Source organism: Marmota flaviventris, chromosome 8 (genome assembly GCF_047511675.1).
Source record: "Marmota flaviventris isolate mMarFla1 chromosome 8, mMarFla1.hap1, whole genome shotgun sequence".
Taxonomy (NCBI): domain Eukaryota; kingdom Metazoa; phylum Chordata; class Mammalia; order Rodentia; family Sciuridae; genus Marmota; species Marmota flaviventris.
The window spans coordinates 1231244-1245908 of record NC_092505.1 but is presented as its reverse complement, the minus strand read 5'-3'; the positions used below and the strand labels follow the sequence as shown (position 1 = coordinate 1245908).

The 14665-nt window shown below is 64.0% G+C and overlaps 1 protein-coding gene across 7 annotated transcripts in view; it reads left to right on the top strand.

The window, feature by feature from the left end:
- Positions 1 to 13594, top strand: part of Adarb1 (adenosine deaminase RNA specific B1) — a 100239-nt gene extending 86645 nt beyond the window's left edge. For 5 of the 7 annotated variants that reach the window (XM_071614974.1, XM_071614968.1, XM_071614970.1 and 2 more), the window contains exons 9-11: positions 1091 to 1272; positions 10356 to 10534; positions 13012 to 13594. In XM_071614974.1, coding sequence (XP_071471075.1) covers positions 1091 to 1272; positions 10356 to 10534; positions 13012 to 13191 — 541 coding nt within the window. In that variant the 3' untranslated portion in view covers positions 13192 to 13594. Of the gene's footprint in view, positions 1 to 1090; positions 1273 to 1652; positions 1746 to 10355; positions 10535 to 13011 lie in introns of those variants that run through there. The other 2 variants (XM_071614972.1, XM_071614973.1) reach the window with 2 other exon arrangements.
- The last annotated feature ends 1071 nt before the right edge of the window (positions 13595 to 14665 follow it).

Sequence of the window (14665 nt, the reverse complement as noted above, 5' to 3'; positions counted from 1 at the left end):
CCCCACCTGTCCCTGACCCCCACCTTCCCCCACCCCCACCTGCCCCTGCCCCACCTGCCCCTGCCCCACCTGTTCCTGCCCCCACCTGCACCTGCCCCTGCCCCCACCTTCCCCCGCCCCCACCTGCCCCTGTCCCCACCTGCCCTTACCCCACCTGCCCTTACCGCCACCGGCCCCTGCCCCCACCTTCCCCTGCCCCCACCTTCCCCTGCCCCCACCTGCCCCTGCCCCCACCTGCCCCCACCTGCCCCTGCCCCACCTCCCCCTCCCCCCACCTGCCCCTGCCCCAACATGCCCCTGTCCCCACCTGCTCCTGCCTCCACCTGCCCCCACCTCCCCCTCCCCCCACCTGCCCCAGCCCCAACATGCCCCTGCCCCACCTGCCCCTGCCCTCGCCCACTGCCTGCCACTGCCCCTGCCCCCCCCCCCCCCCCCCCGCCTACAACCCATCCTGGAGCCCGGGACCTGCCCGTGCTCAGTCCTGAAGCCCCACCTGGGGCTCAGCTCCGGGAGTGCCCCAAGGAGCCCCCGTGGCCAGCCCTGTCCCCTGCCACAGAGAGGGCTCCCCTGGCCCAGTTCCCCCTCAGGCGCGGCTCTTCACTCCTCTACCTTTGGTTGCTTGTCTTGTACCCAGGCTCGTCTGCCCACTTAGGTCCCTCTGTGGCCTCAGGTGGCCTGCCCACTGGCGCCTGGGCAGTCTGGGGCTGAGGGGTGTGTGGTGGTTCTGGGTTGCCACAGCCGTGGGCAGGAGGGTCAGTGCCCCCACCCACCTCCCGGCCGTGCGCAGTGCTGTGTTCTCGCCCAGCGGGCAGGAGGGGGCGGCTCCTGGGCCTGGGCTCTGCAGTGACGGTCGGAGCTGTCCTTTCTGGGGGGGTGAAGTGCGGGCTGCCCCCCCGCAGGCCTGAGGTTCCTGGGGCACCTTGCGCCAGGCCTTGGAGCACCCCACGCCGTCCTGGCTGGGGCGGCAGGACGCTCCGTTCTGCGTGGCTGTCCAGCAGACCCTGCCTGTGCGGCTCCCCGCAGGCAGCTGGACCTCGCCCTGCGGGGCGGTCACGGCGGGTGCCACTGAGCGCTGTCCTTCTCCCTGCAGCTGGAACGTGGTGGGCACCCAGGGCTCCCTGCTCAGCATCTTCGTGGAGCCCGTCTACTTCTCCAGCATCATCCTGGGCAGCCTATACCACGGCGACCACCTCTCCAGGGCCATGTACCAGCGCATCTCCAACATCGAGGACCTGCCGCCCCTCTACACCCTCAACAAGCCCCTGCTCAGCGGCAAGTACCCCGCGCTCACTGCCCCCGAGGCCTCGGGTCCTCAGGCCTCGGCTGCCCAGCCTGGCAGGAGAGGTGCCAGGCCTCTGCTCACCCTGTCCCTCTGCAGGGCGCGGGCTCTGACTAGCCGCAGACCCTGCGTTCCCAGAGGAGCCAGCAGGGGCCTCGTGCTCTCCCACCACAGGCCTGTTCTGCCCCTGTGGCCGCTGGGTCAGTGTCGGCTTCCCCAGACTGACCAGCTGGGGCAGCCATGGGTGTCCACCCTCGGGTGCCAGGCCCCTGCCACGTGGCGAGCCTGGCAGGCGGGCATGACTGGCAGGCCTTCTCCACAGCGGCTTCTCCTGTTCTCACGCCCTTTTTGCTGGTTTCTTCTCTTTTTTTAGAATGTCAGTGGCTGACAGTAAAGAGAACAGGAGCTTTTGAATTCAAGGGTCTTAACTTCTAAGCCCACCCTTATTTAAAAGGACACAATTAAGGTATTTTTACCCTTTTAAAAGTAACACCTTACTTACTTTTTGATGCTCAGAACTAAAACCATAACCCTAAACTAAAACAGCCTTCTGTGGTGTGCGTGTCTCTGCCTTGTTCGAGAGCTTGGCCGCTAGCACGCCTCCGTGGAGAGAGCAGGTGCGGCTCTTTCAGGGTGCCGGATACGGGAGTACGAAGCTTGTCTGGGCTCAGAGTTGAGAGCTCCCTAACCCTAACCTTCTTCTTCAAGAAGACAGAACTGAGTGCTGGGACTGGCTATGGCACCTTGAGCCAGGAGCGCCCCTGCAGCTTGGAGTGTCGTGCTGTGTGTTGGTGTGTGAATTCCTCACGATGCTAAAGATGGTTTCCACTCTTTGCCCTCAATGTGATGTTGCTATAACAAAATACTGGAGCCTCAGACTTTATAAACAAAAGAGGTCGATAGCTCACAGTTTGGAGGCTACAATGTAAGACTGGGCAGCCCCATGTTCAGCCTGAGGCAAGGGAATCTTACAAGACAAGAAGGAACCAAAGTGCAGGAGCCAAGTCTGTGCAGAAGAGATCTCATTGTGAGGGAGGAAGCAGAACTTGGGTCCCTCTACTAACAACTGGCTCTTGAGGAACTGACCAGGGTACAGCAAGAACTACATCAACCCCTTCTGAGGGCAGTACCCCCATGACCCAGCCACTCCCCACAGCCACCACCCCTGGGTCCCCCGTGAAGGCACCCTGTGACCCAGCCACCACCCCTGGGTCGCCCATGAAGGCACACCCCTGTGACCCAGCCACCCCCCACAGCCACCACCCCTGGGTCCCCCTTAAAGGCACACCCCTGTGACCCAGCCACCCCCCACAGCACCACCTCTGGGTCCCCCTTAAAGGCACACCCCTGTGACCCAGCCACCCCCCACAGCCACCACCTCTGGGTCCCCCTGAAAGGCACACCCCTGTGACCCAGCCACCCCCCACAGCACCACCCCTGGGTCCCTCGTGAAGGCACACCCCTGTGACCCAGCCACCCCCCACAGCACCACCCCTGGGTCCCCCTTAAAGGCACACCCCTGTGACCCAGCCACCCCCCACAGCCACCACCTCTGGGTCCCCCTGAAAGGCACACCCCTGTGACCCAGCCACCCCCCACAGCACCACCCCTGGGTCCCCCTGAAAGGCACACCCCTGTGACCCAGCCACCCCCCACAGCCACCACCTCTGGGTCCCCCTTAAAGGCACACCCCTGTGACCCAGCCACCCCCCACAGCACCACCCCTGGGTCCCCCTGAAAGGCACACCCCTGTGACCCAGCCACCCCCCACAGCACCACCTCTGGGTCCCCCTTAAAGGCACACCCCTGTGACCCAGCCACCCCCCACAGCCACCACCTCTGGGTCCCCCTTAAAGGCACACCCCTGTGACCCAGCCACCCCCCACAGCCACCACCCCTGGGTCCCCCTTAAAGGCACACCCCTGTGACCCAGCCACCCCCCACAGCACCACCTCTGGGTCCACCTTAAAGGCACACCCCTGTGACCCAGCCACCCCCCCACAGCCACCACCTCTGGGTCCCTCGTGAAGGCACAGCCCTGTGACCCAGCCATCCCCCACAGCACCACCTCTGGGTCCCCCTTAAAGGCACACCCCTGTGACCCAGCCACCCCCCACAGCCACCACCCCTGGGTCCCCCTTAAAGGCACACCCCTGTGACCCAGCCACCCCCCACAGCCACCACCCCTGGGTCCCCCTTAAAGGCACACCCCTGTGACCCAGCCACCCCCCACAGCACCACCCCTGGGTCCCCCTTAAAGGCACACCCCTGTGACCCAGCCACCCCCCACAGCCACCACCCCTGGGTCCCCCTTAAAGGCACACCCCTGTGACCCAGCCACCTCCTGTGGGGTCCACTGGCACAGGCCTTCCCGCCTGGCCCCCACATCTGAAGAGGGAGTGGCCATGCTGAGGGTCCCGCAGCCTCAGTGCCTTGGGGTCCAGGGCCAAGGCCGCCTGGCCACCCACGGGGGGGCTGAGCTGGCTGCAGCACTGGCAGAGGTCGGGCCCAGGCCTCTATTCTCGGCCTTGCCCATAGTCGAGCACTCGGCAAAGACACGGGGGGGGGAACCAGGCCGCCAGCTGCATGCTCTCAGCACCGTGAGTGGACAGCAGCCCTCAGCAGACCTCTGAGGAACACCGCAGGGGACAACCTGTGAGGAACAGACCCAGAGCAGAGACCGCGCCGGGCGCCCCGGCCAGTGCCACGTCTGTAAGTGCCGGCCAGACACAAACCCAAGGTTCTGGGGGAGGTCCGTGCCCAGCAGTCCTCGCACCCCATCAGAAGGCCCAAACCAGAGGAAGTGGCCCAACGTGTACATCAACGACGTGCGCGTCCGACTTCGTGAGCCGTGTCGGGATATGGTGAGCGGGACGGGCTCTGAGGAGTGTCCCGCGGCTTTCCTGCGGGCCAGGTGGTGTCTAGCGTGGGGCAAAGGGTGAGTCTGAGATGCTCAAGGACTCAGAAGACTCACCCAGCATTCGTGCAGACGCTCTGGCAGTACAGGAGGAGGCGGGCCGCAGATCCCGGGGTGGAGAGGACGGCCGGCCACACCCAAAAGGAGCAGTCCTGGAGGAGCTCTAAAGGTGCTCGCAGAGTGAAGCGTCTGCATCCAGCAAACAGCCCGGGAAGCTGGTGGCACGATAGTGCAGGCGGACAGCCAGAGAAAACCCAGGAGAGTGCCGTCTCCAGGAAGCCTCAAAGCTGCTCAGGAGGGAGTGGTCCAGAGCCATCAGAACCAAGGTGTGGCCCAGCAGCTGGCGACAGCTGACAGCGGTCGGAGAGCGCATCCCGGGCTCCTCAGGAGCTGTCGAGAGCTGTCACCCAGACTCCCCCAGGGTCCCAGTCACTGCCTCGACAACAGATGGAGACTCAGAGTTGGCTCTGCGCCCTTCAGATGCAAAGGCCAAAGCTTTGCCCCTGGAAAGGAGAGGAAGCAGCACGTCCCTCGGTTTCCCTAGAACACACACAGGAAACGGTGGCAGGGCCCAGCCACTGCGAGGAGGTCACCCCACCAAGCTCCCGGTCCCAGAAATCGGGAAAAGAGTGAACAAGTTGACAGAAGATAGGGGAAGAAAACAGGAATGGGAAAGCAGGAGGGCAGGGTGGATGTACAGGAAACAGGAGAAGGATCCAGATCCGCCAGTCACACCAGAGGCACTGACGGGAAAGGGCCAAAGAGGCTCCGGCCGCCGGGCGGTCGGCGTGACTCACGGCGAGAGCAGAGGGAATGGGGCTCGCCTCCGGGTCGGGGAGCAGGGTTTCTCTTTCTCTCTTTCTGATTTTTTCATTTGTAGCGACACCTGCCTTTATTTTGTTTATTTCTATGTGGTGCTGAGGATGGAGCCCAGGGCCCCACACGCGGCAGCACGTGCTCTGCCCTGAGCCCCGGCCCGCCCCGGGGGAGCAGGGTGCAGCAGCGCTGTGTGTCCGGCCCTGGGCCTCACAGACTTCAGACTCTGAGGACAGTCAGTGGCCGAGCGGGTTTCAGGGCAGACCTTGGGCAGGTGTCGGCAGGTGAACTGTCCCCAGCACACGCAGGCGGTCCCGCCAGCTGTCTAGGGACACGCCAGCCCCTCCAGGGACTCCGCAAGCTGTAGGAAGGCGGCCGGCCTGACCGTGATCCCAAAGCTGGGCAAAGCACCAGCTGAGAGCCAGCCAGGGGACGGCTTCCCCGCACGTCGAGGTCAAGGCTCGACTCCGGTGGACACTGCAGACCAAACCCTCAGGGGCCTGGGCAGCCAAGCACCTTTGCACCTGCTGACTGCTCTTCGGCGGCCTCCTCGGTGACGCTTTGGACCTCCCGCACTGTCATCGGGCTCCTTGACCCCACCACCCGTCCGAGACCACTTGCCCATTTTCTGGATACAAGTCCTTGATCACATAAACGGCTGTAAAACGGCTTTCCAGCCAGATGTGTCTCCAGCCCTCTTGACAGTGCTCACGCAGGCCCGGGGTGTGACTCCAGTCACGTCCAGAGTCGCCAGAGTTCTCCCTGAGGGTCACCTCCGCCTGCGCCGCGGGTGCCGTGGACTGAGGGGCTCCGAGTTGCCGCTTCGAACAGGACTGTATTCCAGCAGAGCGGGTGGGTGAAAGTCCCCTCTCTCTTGCCCTGCAGTCCAGAGGTCTCTGTGCCTGTGGCCCCAGGTGGACACCTGGTCCCAGGCTCCTCCTCACAGTCCTCCCCACCGGGCTTGTCTGTCTCCTTGGACCCTCAGCTGAGGTGTGCAGCCCCCTCTGGATGGCAGTGTGTCCACCCTGTGAGTCCAGCTTCTCTGGCCTCCCCAGATCCTTTGCCTTCCGCTCCCAGGATCGGCACGAGGCGGCTGATCTTGGTGGGATTGCCGACTCTGTGGTCTCTGACGAGGACTGCGTGGTGACCCGGAGTCTCCCAGTTGATCCAGGCCACCGTCACGCACCTGGCTTGCAGGGGATGCTGCACACCCTCGGTCAGGTTTGAGTCCAGGTGGCTCACTTCCTGGGCTGTGCTGAGGGCCACACAGCCACTCAGATTTCCAGTTGCTCGTTGCCCATCCACCGCTGACCAGCTGCCATGAAGTGGTGTGCACAGGTGGCCCTGGGGCCCTGCCCTCCTCCTTTCCTGCTGTCCTGCTGTCCTGGATAGACCCAAAGCCTGCGTGGGGACATGCACTTGGACAGCCTGGTCTCGCGAGTGGCCTAGGGAGGAGCCAGCCTGGACTGCTGCGCGCTGTGGCAGCTTGGCCTCCTGCAGGGGTCCTGCTCAGGCTTGGGGATCTTCTTCCGTTCCTGGTTTGCCAGGGCGAGAAGCCGTGAACGGGAGCTGTGTGCGCGTCCCAGCTCTGAGGCTGCCGTGTGCTCACTTCTCAGTTTTCTTTACCCAAGCCCCTGGCAGCTGGCTGCAGCACCCTGCTCTGTGCTCGCTGGATCCTACCTGCTGGCCCCTCGGGCGTCTCTGCCCCGAGGTGCTCTGCCCCTGGGGACGCTGGACTGTGGGCGAAGTGGGTGAGACACACGTCCCCCCAGGTTTTCTGGAAGTGTTGGGTAGCTGATGTGAGCACTTCCCTGAGCGATGGTAGAATTCTCCAGTGAAGCCATTGGGCCTGGGGTTTGCTTGTGAGAAGATTCAGCTGTAGATTCGGTTTCTGAAATACAGGACTGTTTTTTGCTCACCTTTCCTTCAGTTTGGTGACCCACAACTTCCTGGAAGTGGCCATTCCAGCTGACTGGCACCTTCTTGGAGGGCAGTGCTTTGCTGCTGCTTGGAAGATGTGTGTGGCCCTCGGTGTGGTCAGTGTCTCCTGTTCCCAGGTCACTGTTGTGACCCCTCTCCCTGCCTGTCTGGCTGAAGGGTCACCAAGTCCTCTGTCACCTGAAGAACCAGCCCTGGTTTTGCTAGTTCACTGCTGCCTTCCGCCGGCCCTCGGGCGACGGCTCCTGCTGGCTGGCCAGGACGCCCGGGGGTGGTACTGGTCAGGGCTCTCTAGAGGGACAGAACCAACAGGAAGGGTGACTACAGAGGGGGACTTATCAGGCTGGCTCACGTGACCAGAAGCTGGACAGTCCCGCGTGGCCCTCTGCAGGCTGGAGAGCGGAGAGAACCAGTAGCTGCGCAGTCGAGAGGCTGAAGCCCCAGAACAGGGGCCTCCGGTGCTGCAGTCTGAGAGCCAAGCCTCCTGGAGAATCTCGGCAGAGGCCCCTTTGGAAGAGTGAAGAAGGGAGAGTCCGGTTCCTAGAGGACCGCAGCAGCACAGCAGGAAGCGAGGACCGGTCGAGAAGAATGGGCTGCGTCTGCCGGGCTGCCTGGGCTTCCACGTTCCACCCCATCCAGGCCACCCTCCTGTTGGGCGGTGCTGCCCACACTAGGAGGGCCTCCACTTCAGTTGGCTGTCCCACGTGCCAGTCACTCCTGGACACGCCCTCACTGGCACACCCAGAACCTCTGGATCCGCCTCTCAATCCAATCAGGTTGACCGTTCGGATTGACCTACTCTGCCCTTGCGCACCCTCTCCTGGGCTCTGAGTGCTGGGCGGGCTCCCAGAGCTCTCTTGGCTCTAACTAGCCGTCCTCACCTCTCCTCTGTCCAGGCCTGGGGTTCCGCAGCTCTGCACTTAGATGCAGGACCCAGGAGGCAGTCTCCTTTCTCTCTGCAGGAGCCTGTGTTCTGAGACGGCTGTGTCTGTGTCCTGGCCTCCTGAACTCTCTCTTAGTTGCTAAAGCACCTGGTCTCTTTGTGATGTCCCTTTGTTTTAAGCTGTTTCCTACTAAAAGCAAGTCCTGTCGGCATGTGGGTTAGGACCTTGCCCCATGCCGCCAGTGGCCATCCTGCCTCCTCTCTGAGGTCCGTGGACCGTAGGCCCTGTTGTGGTCACTGAGGTTGCTGGGTTTCGTCAGGCCAGATTCTGGGACCCCAGAGACCTCCAGGAGCCGAGTCCGATGAAGCACACCAGAGTCTTTATTGCAGGCTCGAGCCTGGACTCAACAACCGTTCCTGACGCAGCGGTCCCAGGGAGTGAGTGCCGGCCCTTAGTCAGTGAGGATTTATAGGTTTTGGGGGGATACTCTACGTGTCACCACATCACACAGCAAATCATTGCACACTGCGGGAAAGTCAAACACAACTCTTAACATGCATCAGTGGCGGGAACAAGTTGGGTGGTGATTGGTTAGTTCACATGGTGGATACCTTTGAACTGATTGGTCTAGGCCGGAGGGGTTGCAAGAGTGTGTGCTAAACTGCAGGGTGGCCCGATCTCGTTACCAATCTCAAACCCCTGGGGGCCCTGGCATTTCAAGTGTCTCCCGTGTCACCTGGTGGGTGGTTGCTGTGGCCTGGGGCATTCTTTTGGTCTTTCCAGGAACTTGCCTTTGCTGAGTCAAGGACCTCTGGTGTGGACAAATGACTCGGCAGGTAGCTGTGTGCCTAGGAACGGGTTCCAAGGACAGGGCCACCCCCCTCCTGGGACAGGCCCTGCTCTGAGGTACAGGCTGGTTTTCAAAACGGAGTCCCCCGAGTTCCGAGTTCCGCGGTTTGGCTCTCTCCTGCCCCTCACCCACTCTCAGCTGTCTCTCCCCGTCTCTGAGGAGACTGATGTGTGCGCCCCATTTGGTTCCCTCTGACGCTCAGCTCTTTGTTCTGTGGGTTTGCAGGTCTGTGGGGTGCCTCGCTCACCGCGCTCCACCTGAGGCCGCACGGCCTCCTGCACGGCGACCCACACAGGCTCCTTCTCCGGCCTGCTGTGTGGTCCTGCACCGTCTTCTGTGTGTTAAAATCCCGCTCCAGGGCTGGGCCGAGGCTCTGGGGTCCAGCACTGCCCAGCACCATGGGGCCAGGGGCCCCGCCTCAGCCCCACTTAGAGATACATAAGTAAAGGCACGTGTCCAGCTGCTCCTGAGAAGTGGATATCTGTTTGAAACCCCACGTACCGTTTTTGTTTGGGCGGTCAGTTTTTAAGGGCATTCAGTGACATGGGGACACTCTCCTAGGCCTGTCCTGTAGCTGCCGTTTCCAGAGCCCGCCTCCTCCACCTGGAGCTGTCTCCCTGGCTGCCCTTTCCTCTGGCCGGACACACACTCTTCGGCCTTCCTGTGGTGGGTTCTTCTGAGGGTGGGTGGCCCCGCTGTGTCTGGAGGGTCTCACTTCTGACATGTGCTTGGCTGCGACTTTGGATGCCACCTTTCAATCTTCTTTCGGGCCCTCAGAAGATGCTGCTCCTACCGTCCTGTTTGTGTTGCTTCCTGTCAGGAGTCTGCGCTCACCTGCTGCTGGCTCACTGTGATGCAGCTCCGCGGGGGGCTGAGGCAGGAGGATGGCAGGTCCAGCCTGGGCAACTCAGCAGGACGCTGTCTCAGAATACAGACGACAGGGCTGGGGAGGCAGCTCACCGCGAGCACCTGGGTTCAGTGCCCGCTACTGCAGAGAGAGAGGACGGAGGGGAGGAGCCGGCGGTCTCCTGGCCGCGTCCACCTGTGCTGGGCGGAGTGGTTTTCTGCGATGCTCTTTCTCATCTGTTTTATCTTGTGCTGCTGGGGATAGAGCCCAGGGCTGTCCTGCCACCGAGCCACGTCCCCAGCCCTGTTTTCTTATTTTGAGGCAGGGCTTGCAAGTGGGAAGCCACGCGCTGAGAGCCGTGGCTCCTCTTCCACTGGGTGTCGTGCCTAGGGACCGGTGTGGCCTGGCGCCTGGCCTCTGGGCAGCAGGGGCACACGGGGCGGGCTCCCCGAGGAGTACTCAGCCAGCTCTGTTGGCAGCACCTGAGTCAACCACGAGTGGCTCCTACCCCTGCCCGCAGGCTGCAAGGTTTCCAGCCCTGCTGGCCCACGTGGGCTGAGGCTCCGTGGCAGGCAGCTGTGGCTCAGGCGACTGGTGGCCCGTGCCGTGTCACCGACCAGTGTGCCCCCAGGGTCTGCTGCAGGTTCTCGGCTCGCTGCTTGCCTGGGCCCAGAGCGCGGTGGCAGCGGAGGTGTGGTGTGCCCCTGTGACCGATGCCTGGCCCACACACGTCCCTCTGCAGATGGCGCTCTGCCGCCGCTGCCCCTCCTGTCCCCGGACGTGCTCACAGGCTCACGTCGCCCTCTGTGACTGCTTCGTTCCAGGCATTAGCAACGCAGAGGCGCGGCAGCCGGGCAAGGCGCCCAACTTCAGCGTCAACTGGACGGTCGGTGACAGCGCCCTGGAGGTCATCAACGCCACCACGGGGAAGGACGAGCTGGGCCGCCCCTCGCGCCTGTGTAAGCACGCGTTGTACTCTCGCTGGATGCGTGTGCACGGCAAGGTACTGAGGTGCCCTCCCCGCACTGCGCGCTCGCCCCGGCCTGTCTGGGTCCCCCGTCCTCGTGCTCACCCCACGCGCTTCCCGGGAGGACCGTCTGGAACCCTCTCTGTTCCTTCCCGTCATGTTTAGCTTGGAAGAGGTCCCCAGCTCCCAGAGCTCAAAGCTGCTTCAGAGGCAGACCCCTCCTTCACTGCCACCAAACCCAGGCCTTGCCCCTGGGCTGCCGAGGGAGGGCGTCGCTGGCTCGTCACCACTGTGACAAGACACCGGAGACAAGTCAGCTTGAAGAAAAAGTTCATTTCACCCCAAGGCCTCAGGGTCTGCTTCGGCCCGTGACAAGGCCCATCATGGAGGGGAGCACAGGGCCGAACCGAGGTGCTCACCTCAGGGCAGCTGGGAGCAGGGACAGAGCAGAAGTGCCAGGTGCCACCGTCCCCTCACACACCGAGTGCACACCCAGTGACCTCACCCCTCCCGTAGTCCCCGCCTGTCCAGGCCGCTCCACCTCCCCCTGCGGCTGGGCTTTGGGAGACATCCCAGACCCAAACCGTCCTGTCCTGCCTCGGGCTCCACCCCCAGGGTCCCCAGGTCTTGACTGTCCCAGCTTTGCCACGGAGCCCAGGACTGAAGCTTCTTAGTGGTGAGCCTGCGGCGTCGAGCAGAAAGCCACCTGTCCTCGTGGGGTGGGCCAGGCGCCGGCAGACATGCCTGTCCAGGGGGAGGAGGGCGGGCGGCACAGGGAGGCATCAGGCCAGGCAGGACCGACCCTGGCAGGCCCACCCCGCGTCCTGTAGACGGGCCTGTGGTGACAGGCGAGCTCCCGGGGCACGGGAGGCCTGCCCCAGCCTGGCCACGGGTGGCCTCTCCCGGGCAGCTCTGCTCTCTGCCTGCAGCTGTGCTTGGCAGACGCTGCCCACCCCGGCCTCTCTGACGTCCAGGCCCCCCCTGCAGCCCCAGCTCAGCCTGACACGCCCTCGGGGCCTGCTGCGCAGACCTCCGCCACACGCCGCCTGGCCGCCCGGCTGGCCTCCCACCTCTCATGCGGCCCCTCCGTGCCCGCAGAACCAGCGTCACCAGGGGGCCCCCGGGTCTGGCAGGCGAGAGCCTTCACTGGGCCTTCTTGGACTCTGGCTGCAGTGACCCGAGGCAGTGTCCCTGAACTCAGGGACATTAATCACAGAAAAACGGCTGAGTGGCCTTGTGTGAGCGGGCACCCGGGGCTGTCCCCCGGTCCTGGGGTCCCTGGGGTCCCTGGCACTGGTGAGGTACTTGGCTTCTTTTTAATGGCTGTAGTCTCTCTAGCCAAGGTACCGTCCCTGCCACCTCGAGACCTGCTCCTTTTGTGGCAAAGCTGCAAGTTGTAAGACCCTCTCTGCTTTCGCTCCCAGTTCCTACTGTGAATCTGACCACAAGTGTCCAGCAGCCCCATTCCACGGCCTGACGGCTGTGCTGCCTCGGATCCCTCCGCCACATACACTGGTCCCCACTCGGAGCCTCAGGGCATGACTCTAGCACGGTGGCCCTGGGTCCAGGCCCGCAGGGTCCTCACCAGCAGCACAGCCTGGCTCTGCAGGTCCCCCGGTGCGCTGCCTCCGGCCCCCAGCTGCCGTCAGGCTCTGCCCACGATGTTCGGGCACCTCAGCCCCGTCTCGCAGCTCTCCTAGGTCCCTCCCGCTGGCCGTCCCAAGGCAGCACACCTAGGGCAGAGCGTGGCAGGGAGCCTGTTCACCTCATGGTGACCATGACGGGAGGGGCCGCAGGGAGGGCAGCGAGGAGCAGGTCTCGCCACCCCCTCTAGGCAGCCCCGGGACCCAGCTTCCTCCCTCGAGCCCACCGCCCACGGCACCAGAGGCTGGGGACCCAGGCCTCACCACGTGGCCTTTGGGGCCATCTCAGATCCAAGCCGTCCCGCGAGGAACTCATGTTGGTGCTCAGTGCTGACGACAGGGATGGAGGGCCAGCCTCCGCCCCCTGTCCTCTCGGCTGCGCTGCCTGGACTCTGCTGAGCCCTCCGCCCAGAGCCCCACAGCTCTCCTCTGGGCCACAGGGCCCTGTTCCCAGGATCCGCCCTGATGTGTGGCCAGTGACCCTGAGATTTTGTTTCTGTCAAGCACGGAACACTGAGACGGGGGCTCAGATAGAAATTGCCCCTTGGCACCCAGGACGGGCCTGTGCGCTGCAGCTCAGCCACCAGGGACCCCTGGCCCTGCAGGGCAGTGAGGTGTCCCTGTGGTCACCGACACCCAGCACAGGAAACAGCTGGTCTGCCAGAAGCCTGGCCCCAGAACCCGGGGTTTGTAGTGGGCTCCTTGGTGGGGACGCTGCGGAGCCCTGGCCTGCTTGCTGCAGGAGCTGTCCCCCTGGCTCCAGGGCTGTCTCCCCGGCCAGGGTGGTCCTGCTGCCTGGTGGTCAGAGCTCTGCGCAGGGTGGCATGTCGGTCCCGCAGGGCACCTCTCACGCTCCCTTCTCCTCCGCAGGTGCCCCCCCACTTGCTGCGGACCAAGATCATCAAGCCCACCACCTACCACGAGTCCAAGCTGGCGGCTAAGGAGTACCAGGCCGCCAAGGCCCGTCTCTTCACCGCCTTCATCAAGGCTGGGCTGGGCGCCTGGGTGGAGAAGCCCACGGAGCAGGACCAGTTCTCCCTCACGCCCTGATCCGTGGGCCCAGCTCAGGGTGCAGGGCTGTCGGCCCCACACCATCCCGAACCTCACGTCTGGACTGGGGCAGGCTCACAGCCCGGTAGGGCCCAGGGACACTGTGTCCTGCACCATCCCGAACCTCACGTCTGGACTCGGGCAGGCACACAGCCTGGTGAGGCACGGGCCAGGGACCACTGGCGTCACGCACCCGACCAGGGCAGGTGTGGGGCTGTGGGGTGCCGGGCATCTCACGTCTGCACTGGGACAGGTGCCACTCATGTCCCCTCCTGAGTCATCCAGTGACTGCTTCCAATTCCAGTTTACGTTAGAGATCGAGTTCTACTGAGTAGGGCTTCCTGAGTGTAGGAACGTAGACACGGCTGCGTGTGAGATCCTTGAATAAATAATTTATTCAGAGCTAGGAATGTGGTTTATAAAACAAGAAGTAAATATGTCAGGTCACTTTGATGCCACATTATTTTAATTGCAAAACGTGGGGGTGGAGGGGGGGGTGGGGCCTGGAGTGGATCCCCGAGGGGCACGCAGGCCTCCCTGGTGGGGCCTCGGTGCCCAGTCCTGCAGGATGTGACCCCGGCCTGCTCCTCCGCTGCCTCTGGAAGCTTCCGTACTCCTGGGTGGGATCATGGGAGCCTGCCTCAGTTCACTCTGGATCATCAAGATGAAGCATGTCCAGCGTCCTTTGCTGGCTGATCATGTGGGTCTTGGAGCCTTTGTGGACGGAGGGGACCTTGGGCGGCTGTGCGAGAGGAGCCTGGGCCCCACGCTCCCGGCCAGGCCCTCGCAGGGAGGGAGCCGCGTGCCCAGGTGGACTTGGCCCTCGGCACTTCAGTCCCCCCTCCGGCCTCATCAGAGACACTCCTGCAGCCGAGCTGGCAGCCCTGGGGCTGGTGGGCACCAGAGGCTGAGGTCGGGCAGCGCAGGGGCGAGCGCTGCCGGTCCCCGGGTGCTGCGCCGGGAGCCTCTGGGCAGGAGCAGCCAGGGCCCACCTGGACCTGCGCTCGGAGGCTGCACGGGTGCCTTGGAGCTCCAGGACTAGAGGGCAGGGGCCTGTCGGCTCCAGAGGGGCACCAACACCAAGGGGCCTCGGGGCCACGGCAGTGGCAGGCCCAGACCCGCAATGCCACGCCCAGGCATGAGGCCTGAGTGGCACCGGGCTGTCCACCTTGCTGTTGGTGCCCTGTGAGTAGGGAGCCAGGGAGCAGGGCGTGGCTGCGGTGACCAGGCTGAGAGCTGAGTGCGCTGCCTGGGGACACGGGCCTGTCTGCAGGGCTCACTGCCCACGGCTCCGGTCCCCCAGGCTCGTTCCGCATGGCGGGAGGGACACAGCCAGGTGCAGTGGGCACGGACAGGCCCACCCCAGCCCCCGCTGCTGGTCTCAGACCCGCTGCCCTGCTAGGCAGTGCTGGGTCCCCCTTGCCCCTGCAGGAGCCGGGGTCTGGGGGCTGTGTCCTGGGGCAGGCTCCTGTGC